The 13,038-nt window shown below is 49.0% G+C and overlaps 1 protein-coding gene across 9 annotated transcripts in view; it reads left to right on the forward strand.

The window, feature by feature from the left end:
* The window catches only part of caskin1 (CASK interacting protein 1), a 142,739-nt gene that overhangs the window by 87,244 nt on the left and 42,457 nt on the right, over positions 1-13,038 (forward strand). For 8 of the 9 annotated variants that reach the window (XM_070543030.1, XM_070543025.1, XM_070543026.1 and 5 more), the window contains exons 3-9: positions 331-428; positions 511-656; positions 1,849-1,944; positions 2,660-2,790; positions 3,630-3,738; positions 5,643-5,814; positions 12,152-12,246. In XM_070543030.1, the coding sequence (XP_070399131.1) occupies positions 513-656; positions 1,849-1,944; positions 2,660-2,790; positions 3,630-3,738; positions 5,643-5,814; positions 12,152-12,246 (747 nt within the window). In that variant the 5' untranslated portion in view covers positions 331-428; positions 511-512. The remainder of the gene's footprint in view (positions 1-330; positions 429-510; positions 657-1,848; positions 1,945-2,659; positions 2,791-3,629; positions 3,739-5,642; positions 5,815-12,151; positions 12,247-13,038) is intronic. The other variant, XM_070543027.1, reaches the window with a different exon arrangement.

A 13,038-nucleotide genomic window follows, 5' to 3' on the forward strand; every position in this document is an offset into this window, starting at 1 on the left:
GGGGGGGGGGATCCTTGAAGTCTACGCTCTTACTCCAGATGACAGAGGCCCGGCCTCAGACTGAGGGTTATGGGATGAGTTCTGTTGACTGGGCTGATTGTGAGAAGTTATCCCGTCGACCCAAAGAGAGCAAACGTGCTTTTTCTGTCCACGTCCTCGGGTCCTGTCTGCTTATCCATCACAGCTGTCATGTCTGATCATCTCACACACACACACACACACACACACACACACACACACACACACACACACACACACACACACACACACACACAGATCATAATGTTGAATCTGCTGAACTCACCCTGAGCAAACATGTTTCTGCTGCAGCTTTTCTCCGCTGCATCACGCAGCTCTTAACGGGAACGTGGAGCTCCTCTCGCTGCTGCTGGAGTCCCAGGCTGCTGTTGACATCAGAGACCAGAAAGGTGATGACACACACACACACACACACACACACACACGCACACACACACGGCTCAGTGTGTCACTCAGGTGTGTGTGCTTCAGGTATGCGGCCGCTGCACTACGCAGCCTGGCAGGGGAAGGCGGAGCCTATGAAGATGCTGCTGAAGTCAGGTTCATCAGTCAACGGCCAATCAGACGAGGGACAGATTCCGCTGCACCTGTCGGCGCAGCACGGCCATTATGATGTGGTGAGAGACTCGTTTGGTTCTGATTCTGCACCAAAAGACTAAAATTCAGCTAAAAACATGGTATGAAACCCAGCTGATTCATAAGCGTTTCTATGGCAACGAGGACAAAAACACCAGAGAAGGTTGAGAAGAATCTCTAGATGTGTAAATACGTAAAGTTGGGTGAAAACCTGAAGCTGTTAGAGAACAGGTGACACGTCACCAAAGAACAAAAGCTGCAGATTTAGACTTTTATTGTGAAGGAGTCTATCTGTGGTTGTGAAGTTAAAACACCCACGACCTCTTCTGATTTGTTCTGGACATAAATGGCCTGCAATTGTATAGCACCTTCTAGGGTCCTAGAACCCCCCAAAGTGCTTTACAACACAATCGGTCGTCCACTCTCTGGTGACGATGAGCTACAATGTAGCCACAGCTGCCCCGAGACACACTGGTGGAGGTGAGGCTGCTGTGCAGGCGCCACAGGTCCCTCCCACCGTAGACATGAATACGTAGACGCCCCATTGGGCGCTGGAGAGTGTAACAGTGTCGCCGCCATATTGGATGGGTCTCCACATGCTCCCAAGTCAATGCAGAGCGAGCAACAGTGCCCGTTTTTGTGCAGCCTACGGTTACAACAACCACATGTTGCTATTGAAACCAGATCACGTGGGATTATTAGTGACTTTCTAGCCTACCTGATGGGCTTTTATTTTGAAATAGATTAGATGTATTTTGTTGAATTATATTTCTATTTTAAGTATCATGCCATACCTTGTGTCTGATTTGGTGGAAAAGCCTGATAAATGTTGTTTTTAGTTGGGTGACCACCCTCCTCAGTAGAAATGAATGCACTGTGAGCGAATGGAGACCCATCTAAGATGGCTGCCGGCCACTACAGGGCCTCTACGTGTATTTGTCTGTGCCTCCCACCACCACCAGCAGGTGGGGGGGGGGGGGGGGGGTTCAGTGTCTTGCCCAAGGACACAACAGCAGCATTCACTGCTGGGAGGCGGGTTCGATCCTACAACCCTCTGATTACTGGACCCCCGCTCCACCTCCAGAGCTGCTGCTGACTCTTCCTCTCCACCCACAGCCTTCACCGCCCACTGGATGTAACAGATTAGTCAGAAACAATGAAAGTAGGACTCTGTATTGGCTCCAAACAGCGGAGCAGCAGGCCAACGCCACTCTGTTCTGGTTTGTGTTCCAGTCGGAGATGCTGCTGCAGCACCAGTCCAACCCGTGCATCGTGGACAACGCTGGGAAGACTCCTCTGGACCTGGCCTGTGAGTTCGGCAGAGTTGGGGTGAGAGTTTCGGTTTGTTCTTGTCAGTAAAACGTTTTTGCCTTTGTCCGTAAACTCCAGGGTGGATTTAACCCAACTCATTAAAGATGGCCATTGATGTAGTTGAACTAAAAGCCCCTGACTTGGCTGGTTCTGTGTTCGGATTGGTTCTTGGTGGTACGCTGGTGGTTGGTACCTTCTAGAGCCCAAAGAGCTGGTCCTTCTGTTTAAATGAGTGGAAACGTGAGCGGTTGTGCCCGTTTTAGTATATTTATAATATCAACATGTTTCTTATCAACGTGCTTCCTGAACCTGCGAGGCTTTCAGGTGAACCGCGGAAGTGACATCATTACAGAAAACCTGTTTTCTTATAAAAACGACGTATCGGATCAGGACTCGTTGGACTCGGAGCTGAGGAGTGAACGCTGGGAGATTCGCTTCACCTTTGCCTTCATTAACAACTCGGCGCTTCAGGACCCACGGGTCCTGCTACGTAGTGGATGCAGTCAGTCATGAAACTAGCTCATCGTGAAGCAACATTCCCCGGAGAGAAATATTTACCGGTAAGATGTGACGGCCCTGACTTGTCAGACCCTTTATTTGTGACCATGTCGGGGCCGGCTCACTCTCACAGGAGCTCACATCTTAGGTAAAACCCTCGTATGAAACACCAAGACACTGCTGTCGTGGGTAAAACACACCAAGGTGGTGGGCGTGTTGCTCTGTGTGTGTGCAGGTGGTCCAGCTGCTGCTTTCCAGCAACATGTGCGCCGCACTGCTGGAGCCTAAAAAAGGAGACACCAGCGATCCAAACGGGACGTCTCCGCTCCACCTGGCTGCCAAGAATGGACACATAGACATCATCAGGTACGTAGACGAGAGACGCCGGAGCTACTGGGACACGCCGACACCTGAAAAGACGAGTTCTGAGTGTGGGAGCGAGTGGAAGTCCGTGTGAGCGGGGTTGAACCATGGAAGGTGCTGCTCATTTGTGTTTTCTAGCCCAGAGACCTTGATCCCGTGTTTACATAAAGTCACAGAGGACTCAGGTGTGTTTCTGAAGCAGCATCAGGACGCAGAGCTTTAGCCTGTCCACATGCAGCAGAGACATCAGACGGGTGGGGAATAAGAAAAGCTCCCCGCTTCATTTAAAGCAGCACCGTCTGTGTGTCAGGTTTACAAACTCATCCGTTTGGCACGCATCAGATTTAATACCCTAAATAAGCCCGAAACCTGATATTTAGATGATTTGTATTCATTGTAGGGCGACGAAAGCCATCCTTGTCTCTTAATTTAAACTCTCATAGTCACCATGAAATAGCTGCTGCAGGCTCGATACAACGTGAACTCACACACCTCCTGTAAAGAGCTGCAGATTCATTTTTTCTGTGTTCAGAGCTCACTTGGTGCTTTTATTTTGAAGAACTGCATGCCTTATGCTTCATCCAGTGATGATCACATGACGGGGTTGGACCTCTGACACTGGCCCAGCATGAGTCTCATAGAAAATGAGCTCATCTATGAAATAAAAGCTGAAAACGTCTTTAAAACGTGCACTTCTATGTGAGAAATATCAAAATAAGGTCAAAAAAGACTTTTATTGTGAAAGACTGGAGTTTAAAACACCTGCAGCTCCCATTATTTTCACCTGGGACCTCTGGACCTTCTCACCCCCTCTGTCTCTTTCCCACCCGTCTGTCTGTCAGGCTGCTGATCCAGGCTGGCATTGACATCAACAGGCAGACCAAAGCGGGCACTGCCCTGCACGAAGCTGCCCTCTGTGGGAAGACCGACGTGGTGCGACTCCTGCTGGAGGTGAGTGGAACTGACGTGATGTTCTGGTCACCACCTCAGCAGAAATATCCTAAAGGAAACTGGATAAGGAGTGCATTACACATTTAACTACATCATCATGATTCACTGTTGTGGTTCTCTCTGACATCGTAAGCAGATTCACGTCGGCTGTCTGGTCCTGAGCAGATTTTAGGATTTTTTCTAACCTTTAAATGTTGAAAGGGTGTAGCTGAGCTTCTTCCTGGTCATAACTCCTGGACAACGAGCTCAGACGGCTGATGTTTACCCCAACCCCATTTTCTTATTGTTTATTTATTGGGACGGTGGCACAGGAGCTAAGTACTCGCCCCGTAATCGGAAGGTTACAGGTTTGAGCCCCGCTCAGTTTGTCACTGCTGTTGTGTCCTTGGGCAAGGCACTTAACCCGCCTTGCCTGCTGGTGGTCGGAGGTACCGGTGGTGCCTAAGTACGGCAGAGTCGCCTCTGTCGGTGCGCCCCAGGGCAGCTGTGGCTACACCGTAGCTCATCACCACCAGGGGTGAATGACTGATTGGGTCTAACGTCTCAGGCTTGTTGGGAGGACGGTTATACTGAACCAGGTTCATCCTCAGCCAGCTGTGGGGTTGTCCGTTTTTATCATTTTTAAAAGCAGAAGAGCGACGCAGTCACTGTTTACACTCAGTGAGCCAGCGGGGTTGCAGAGTCAGCGCCGAGCTAACGCTGCAGCGCCGGCATTCGTAATTAAACAGGAGCGACTCAGAAGTTATTTCTTGTCCCCCTAAGAAGCCACGGCATCTCTTTGTTTTACTCAGGTAAAGAAGGCTAGAGGCTAACGTTGAGCTAACAATGCTAACGGTGAATTAGAAGCAAACAGTCTACTTTTCCAATTACCACCATCTGGATGCTACAGTGAGATGTGAGCATGACTCGTCTTCGCTCCTCCTCTAGAACCCCCTGGTGCTGACCTTTTACCTGGCAACGCGTTACCCGTGTGTACTGATACCTGGTCTGTAGTACCCACATCTGGCCACAGGATGTCGCTCTTACCTCATTCGTACATGATGCACCTTTAACCGAACTTTTAAATCAACTTAATGTATTTTAATCGACTGAAGAATTAACTCTGCAAACCGCGCATTTAGTCCAAATCAGCTGTTTGCTGCCGGGGTAACCGTTTACCGGACAGTCTGATAACAGTTAATAGTTTCTCTAAAGTCGTAATAACCTTTGATTGTCTTCTTACCTACTGTTGTTCCTTCGGTTCCTCTTTTTACCTGTTTTTGTGTTTTTTATCAACAAAGTAAAGTCCTAAAGGGTTCGTTAAAACACCAACACAACCTGATGTAACGTAGTACACAGGAGAGACTGAGCAGTAGATGGGTGCGACCCTGGTGAGAACCCCGTCATCCTCATGTGATGAAAGCAGTGTGAGACTGCAGGATGGAGGATGCAGATGACCTTCTTGTGATGGTGACAATTAAAGGCCACGAGGTTGGAGGAAACAAGGAGGTCATTTGTTTTAATGGTCGTGTCCTCCAGCAGGAGAAACCCAGCTGCGATAAACAGCGACTCTTTGCCCTGAAGCACACTTCAACTGAACTCGCCGTTGTTCGTTTAGCCCAGATTTGATGCAGCAGATCCAAACGTGATGCTGCTCCTCAGCTCGATGAAAAACACGGTCCGGTTGTAAACTAGCAGAGGAGCTAGAGCGGCCTGAGGTGTAACGCTCGAGGGTGCACCACTCAGGTGTCTCTAGGAGGAGTGGGATGACAGCTCCTTACGGGCCGATGCCAGCAGAAAGTCGTGGTTGTTTTTGATGCTAAAGTTCTTACAGTTACTTACAGTTACTTAGTTACTTACTGTTACTTTCTGTTACTTACAGTTACTTACTGTTACTTGCTGTTACTTACCATTCTGTCTTACAGAGCGGCATCAACGCCACAGTGAGAAACACCTACAGCCAGACAGCACTCGACATCGTCTACCAGTTTACCGCAACACAAGCTAGCCGAGAAATCAAACAGCTGCTGAGAGGTACGATGGATGGATGGACTGATGCCGTAGACGGGGTGGGAAAAGACAGGAACAGGAACAGAGGTTTCCACTGACTGACTCTTCACATTAACAAGATGACTCGTGATGTAACTTTAGTACTAACAGCCATTTAGACCGGTCAATGAAGGTGCTCATGGATGTCCAGATGTTATGCTAAGCTAACCAACCCACTGTGGAGTTATTCTGTTAACCCACTGTTAGCTAACAGGACTTTGCTACTGTGCTTTGGTGTTATGCTAAGCTAACAAACAAACCTCTGGTCACTCTTTTACTGTTGTGCTAGTTACCCACTTCTGTTGTGCTAGTTACCCACTTCTGTTGTGCTAGTTACCCACTTCTGTTGCGCTAGTTACCCACTTCTGTTGCGCTAGTTACCCTCTTCTGTTGTGCTAGTTACCCACTTCTGTTGCGCTAGTTACCCTCTTCTGTTGTGCTAGTTACCCACTTCTGTTGTGCTAGTTACCCACTTCTGTTGCTGTAGTTACCCACTTCTGTTTTGCTAGTTACCCACTTCTGTTGTGCTAGTTACCCACTTCTGTTGCTGTAGTTACCCACTTCTGTTGTGCTAGTCACCCACTTCTGTTGTGCTAGTTACCCACTTCTGTTGTGCTAGTTACCCACTTCTGTTGTGCTAGTTACCCACTTCTGTTGTGCTAGTTACCCACTTCCGTTGTGCTAGTTACCCACTTCTGTTGTGCTAGTCACCCACTTCTGTTGCGCTATAGTTACCCACTTCCGTTGTGCTAGTTACCCACTTCTGTTGTGCTAGTTACCCACTTCTGTTGCGCTAGTTACCCACTTCTGTTGAGCTAGTTACCCACTTCTGTTGCTCTAGTTACCCACTTCTGTTGTGCTAGTTACCCACTTCTGTTGCGCTAGTTACCCACTTCTGTTGCGTTAGTTACCCACTTCTGTCGCGCTAGTTACCCACTTCTGTTGCGCTAGTTACCCACTTCTGTTGCTCTAGTTACCCACTTCTGTTGCGTTAGTTACCCACTTCTGTCGCGCTAGTTACCCACTTCTGTTGCGCTAGTTACCCACTTCTGTCGTGCTAGTTACCCACTTCTGTTGCGCTAGTTACCCACTTCTGTTGCGTTAGTTACCCACTTCTGTCGCGCTAGTTACCCACTTCTGTTGCGCTAGTTACCCACTTCTGTTGCTCTAGTTACCCACTTCTGTTGTGCTAGTTACCCACTTCTGTTGCGCTAGTTACCCACTTCTGTCGCGCTAGTTACCCACTTCTGTCGCGCTAGTTACCCACTTCTGTCGCGCTAGTTACCCACTTCTGTTGCGCTAGTTACCCACTTCTGTTGCGCTAGTTACCCACTTCTGTTGCGCTAGTTACCCACTTCTGTTGCGTTAGTTACCCACTTCTGTTGTGTTAGTTACCCACTTCTGTTGCGCTAGTTACCCACTTCTGTTGCGCTAGTTACCCACTTCTGTTGCGCTAGTTACCCACTTCTGTTGCGCTAGTTACAGGGTTCCCACGCGTCCTGGAAAACCTGGAAAACCTGGAAAATGATAGTCCAATTTTCCAGTCATAGAAAACACATGGAAAATGGGGGGAATTGCAAAATGTCCTGGAAATTTTTGAGTTGTCCTGGAAAATAATTTTCCATCCTTGTGGATAAACAAATGGATTAAACATTTTGGGCAATATTGGGCTGTAGCGCTTCTCCTTTAATTTCTGCATCTAGCTGGCACAGCGCCCCACATGACGCTTCCAACCAATCAGATTGCATAATCCCCTTCAGTTCCAGTTCCACTTCTGTTTTTCCAACTGTCTTTTTGGCTAGATTTACAGATTTTTCACCCCTAGATTTATTTCTCTAAAGAAGGGCCAAAAGTAGCGACTCGGTTCGCGAGTATTGCGTTATCGCAGTTTATAGAGCGAGAGGTTTTTCTCCTTCTCTCTGTTGAGTGACAAAGGAGCAGCGGAGAGCTTTTGTCTTTTTCACTCATGCAATGAGACGAGTGAACTTGAGGAGAGCTTCGGGATAGCAATGGATAGCAGGTAGTCTACCGGACCCGCGCTCCGCTCAGTAATTCATACTTGTTCTATCGTCCAACAGCAGAAACAAAAATATGTGAATGATAAAAATGTCATGAATTTGATTCTATCAAAATACTAAGTATGTGCTCAGAGGACAGAGCCTCAGCTGTTCATACTGTTTTTAGCTAGCTACACAGACCGCAGCCAGGTGGCAGTGAGAACTGGACTGGCATGGTCATTGAACAAAGTTGTTAACGTAATTAAATTGAATTCAACACGGCTAAATTAATAACTAGAATGATTTTAAGTGGTAACTATATATTTATCATAGTAATGTTACGTACAGTCCAGACTAAAATGGTAGCGAACAACTACAAGTACTTATCTCTGAGGTAGAAAAAAATATTTTTCAGGTCCAGTATGTGTGTGGTGTTAGCGGGAGATATTAGCCTAGTCATCTATCCTGAATCTTGTTTCTGGATGACTGGACTAACCTAAAATGACCAATACTGGAACAACAAAATGCAGTTTAACATCCAACTATGTGGAATAAGCAGTAAAGTGTAATGTGGTGTGTACAGTAAGTATAATACATAGAATATGAAAGATATGAAAGAGCTAAGGTTTGAAAAGTAGGCCTAATTTATTGAATAAACAGTCAATATAAACAGTAGCAATCTTTCAAAATATGTCTTTGTGTCCTTTATAGGCAGGAGTGAGTGATGTCAGGAAGACGGTGCAAATTCAAAACTTTTCAAAACTGGCTTTTTGCTAGCCCCAAGACTCTCTGCCTGTGTGTTGGGGTTTACCCCAGTGGACGAGAGGGTAGCTTCCCTGTGCCTTCGGGTCGGGGAACGGGTCCTGACTGTAGTTTGCGCTTATGGGCTAAATACCAGTTCAGAGTACCCACCCTTTTTGAAATCCCTGGGACGAGTGCTAGATAGTGCTCCATCAGGGGACTCCATTGTCCTGCTGGGGGACTTCAATGCTCACCTGGGCAATGACAGCATGACCTGGAGGGGTGTGATTGGGAGGGACGGCCCGCCTGATCTGAACTCAAGCGGTGTTTTGTTATTGGACTTCTGTGCAAGCCGCAGTTTGGCCATAACGAACACCATGTTCGAACATAAGGATGCCCATCGGTACACTTGGTACCAGGGCAGCCTAGGTCGCAAGTCGATGATAGACTTTGTAGTCTTATCATCTGACCTGCGACCGTATGTTTTGGACACCCGAGTGAAGAGAGGGGCGGAGCTGTCAACTGATCACCACCTGGTGGTGAGTTGGATCAGATGGCAGGGGAAGATGCTGCGTAGACCTAGCAGACCCAAACGCATAGTGAGGGTCTGCTGGGAACGCCTGGCAGAAGACCCTGTCAAGACGGTCTTCAACTCCCACCTCCGGCAGAGCTTTGACCGTGTCCCGAGAGCAGTGGGGGACATTGACTCCGAGCAGGCCTTCTTCCACTCTGCGATTGTTGAGGCGGCTGTTGCTAGCTGTGGTCGCAAGGTGGCCGGTGCCAGTTGTGGTGGTAACCCCCGTACCCGCTGGTGGACACCAGAGGTTCGGGGAGCCGTCAGGCTGAAGAAGGAGGCCTACAAGGCGTGGCTGGTCTGTGGGTCTCTGGAGGCAGCAGACAGGTACCGGATATCCAAGCGGGGTGCAGCAGTGGCAGTTGCCAAGGCAAAATCTCGGGCGTGGGAGGAGTTTGGTCAGGCCATGGAGAAAGACTATCGATCGGCTCCAAAGAGGTTCTGGCAAACTGTCCGACGCCTCAGGAGAGGAAGTCAGCAACTCGCTCACACTGTTTACAGTGGGGATGGGGAGCTGCTGACGTCAACTGGGGCTATAGTCGGACGGTGGAAGGAATACTTTGAGGAGCTCCTCAATCCCACCTACGCGCATTCCGAGGAGGAACCAGAGCCAGGAGACATGGGGATGGACTGTCCAATCTTGGGGGCAGAAGTTGCTGAGGTAGTCAAACAACTACACAGCGGCAGAGCCCCAGGGGTGGATGAGATTCATCCTGGGTATCTCAAGGCTATGGATGTTGTAGGGCTGTCATGGTTGACATGTCTCTGCAACATTGCGTGGTCATCGGGGGCAGTTCCTGTGGAGTGGCAGACCGGGGTGGTGGCCCCCATATTTTAGAAGGGTGACCAGAGGGTGTGTTCCAACTATAGGGGGATCACACTCCTCAGCCTCCCTGGAAAAGTACTGGAGAGGAGGGTCCGATCGATAGTCGAATCTCAGATTGAGGAGGAGCAATGTGGTTTTCGTCCTGGCCGTGGATCTGTGGACCAGCTCTATACCCTTGCAAGGGTGATGGAGGGGCATGGGAGTTTGCCCAACCAATCCACACGTGTTTTGTGGATTTGGAGAATGTTTATGACCGTGTCCCCAGGGGCACCCTGTGGGGGATGCTCCAGGAGTATGAGGTGGGTGGCTTTCTGTTAAGGACCATTCAGTCCCTTTACCAGAGGAGCGTGAGTTTGGTCCGCATAGCCGGTAGTAAGTTGGACCTGTTCCCAGTGAGGGTTGGACTCCGCCAGGGCTGCCCTTTGTCACCGGTTCTGTTCATTACCTTTATGGACAGAATTTCTAGGCGCAGCCGTGGTGTGGAGTGTGTCGAGTTTGATGGCAGGAGAATCTTGTCTTTGCTTTTTGTGGATGATGTGGTCCTCCTAGCTTCATCCAGCTCTGACCTTCAGCTCTTGCTGGGTAGGTTCGCGGCCGAGTGTGAAGCGGCTGGGATGAGGATCAGCACCTCCAAATCTGAGACCATGGTTCTCGACCGGCAAAGGGTGGCTTGCAAACTCCGGGTCGGGAGAGAGGTCCTACCTCAAGTGGAGGAGTTTAAGTATTTCAGGGTTTTGTTCACGAGTGAGGGTAGGAGGGATCGGGAGATCGACAGGCGGGTTGGTTCGGCGTCTGCAGTGATGCGGACGCTGAGCCGATCTGTCATGGTGAAGAGGGAGCTGAGCCAGAAAGCCAGGCTCTCGATTTACCGGTCAATCTACGTCCCAATCCTCACCTATGGTCATTGGCTTTGGGTAATGACCGAAAGAACGAGATCGCGGATACAAGCGACCGAAATGAGTTTCCTCCATAGGGTGGCCGGGCTCAGCCTTAGAGATAGAGTGAGGAGCTCGGACATTCGGGAGGGACTCTGAGTAGAACCGCTGCTCCTCCAGATCGAAAGGAGTCAGTTGAGGTGGTTTGGGCATCTGGTCAGGATGCCCCCTGGACGCCTCCCTGGGGAGGTGTTTCGGGCATGTCCTGCCGGCAGGAGGCCCCCGGGTCGACCCAGGACACGTTGGAGAGGTTGCATCTCCAATCTGGTCCGGGAACGCCTTGGGGTCCTGGTGGAGGTGGCTGGGGAGAGGACGGTCTGGAGCTCCCTAGTTGGGATGCTGCCCCCGCGACCCAGACCCGGATAAGCGGAGGAAGACAACGACGATTTCATTCAGCACAGTGGATTAACCTGGTTCAGTTGCTGAGCAGAACAAAAACAGGACATGGAGATGACTTGATGATGCCACAATGTCACACCTCTGGTATGAACTAAAGTAGAGAATAACTTCTGTTTTAGTTGTGTTGCATTGTAAGTAGAGGAAAGCAGGTGGGCTTGTGAAAGACAAAAATCTTTCCACAACTATATTGTCAAAATAACGGTGTGGGTAGGTACAATATCATATCCGTTTCTAAATATATCGGGATATCGGCAAACCGCAGTTATGATAACTTGACTTGTACACTGAAAAATTCTTGAAAATGTCCTGGAAAAGTCCTGGAAAATTATTTCAAGAAAAGAGTGGGAACCCTGAGTTACCTACTTCTGTTGTGCTAGTTACCCACTTCTGTTGCGCTAGTTACCCACTTCTGTTGCGCTAGTTACCCACTTCTGTTGTGCTAGTTACCCACTTCTGTTGTGCTAGTTACCCACTTCTGTTGCGCTAGTTACCCACTTCTGTTGCGCTAGTTACCCACTTCTGTTGCGCTGAACTAAACCTCTTCTTTCCGTCTTTGCACAACAAGAAGGTTGCAGGTTCAACACCTTAGAGCCGTATCACGTTCTCTCTGTGCATTTGTGGCTTCATAAACAAGCATGCGAAATCTATGTGTGTGTGTGTGTGTGTGTGTGTGTGTGTGTGTATGTGTGTGTGTGTGCGTATGTGTGTGTGTGCATGTGTGTGTGGCCCCAGCTTTGACTGCCTACCTGTCCAGGTGTACCTTGCTCCTACTGGAGATGCTCATGGCGCTGCTGGATGAACACAGCCTTGGTTTTTAAGTTGTCTTGCTGCGGTTTCAGGTTTTAATGAGATTCTGCTTCATCACAAGTTTTAGCAGAAACATAATAATAATAAAAATTACTATTTCCTCCAGATGCATCAGCGGCTCTACAGGTTCGGGCTCTGAAGGATTACTGCAACAACTACGACCTTACCAGCCTCAACATAAAGGCAGGAGACGTAATCACGGTAGTCTCCACACACACACACACACACACACACACACGCACACACACGCACACACACACACACACACACACATCGGTACTAGCCAGCAGAGTTAGCGAGCTGTGTTTGCAGACAGCTCCGTGACCTGAACCTTCCCAACGAGACCAGAACCAGACTCTAAACAGGACCTGTGAAACAACTCGTTACATGAGAGTTCACCGGTGAGGCTCGGCAGCCCGGTTCTGGCTTCACTTCCTGTTCAGCTGCTCTGAGTTTGGTATGAGCAGAGGGTGGAGACACGTTCAGAGGAGCAGCTTGATGCATCCAACCGTTTAGAACAGGCACCAGCATAATGACTGGATGAAGTTTTTCCAGGATTTTACATTTCAGACATGGTTACAAATCTTTATTTTAGTTTACTGGTTTTCATTGGTATGTGATACGGTGAACAATGCACCAGAAAACCATCCTAATGCACCTTTAATAATGTCCATCTCCTCTGAAACAATTCAAACAAAAAATAGAAATTTATTATTGCAATTTAATCCATCCATCCATTTTCTCCGGAGTCGGGTCGCGAGGGCAGTAGCCCGAGTCGAGAGGCCCAGACTTCCCTCTCCCCAGCCACTTGGGCCAGCTCCTCCGGGGGAATCTTAAAGTGTTCCCAGGCCAGGTGAGAGACATAGTCCCTCCATCGTGTCCTGGGTCTACCTTTAGGTCTCATAATATCTGAACGTGCCCGGAAAACCTCACCAGGGAGGCGTCCAGGAGGCATCCTGACCAGATGCCCGAGCCACCTCAACTGGCTCCTCT

The sequence above is a fragment of the Nothobranchius furzeri genome, chromosome 12 (assembly GCF_043380555.1).
Source record: "Nothobranchius furzeri strain GRZ-AD chromosome 12, NfurGRZ-RIMD1, whole genome shotgun sequence".
In the NCBI taxonomy this organism is placed as follows: domain Eukaryota; kingdom Metazoa; phylum Chordata; class Actinopteri; order Cyprinodontiformes; family Nothobranchiidae; genus Nothobranchius; species Nothobranchius furzeri.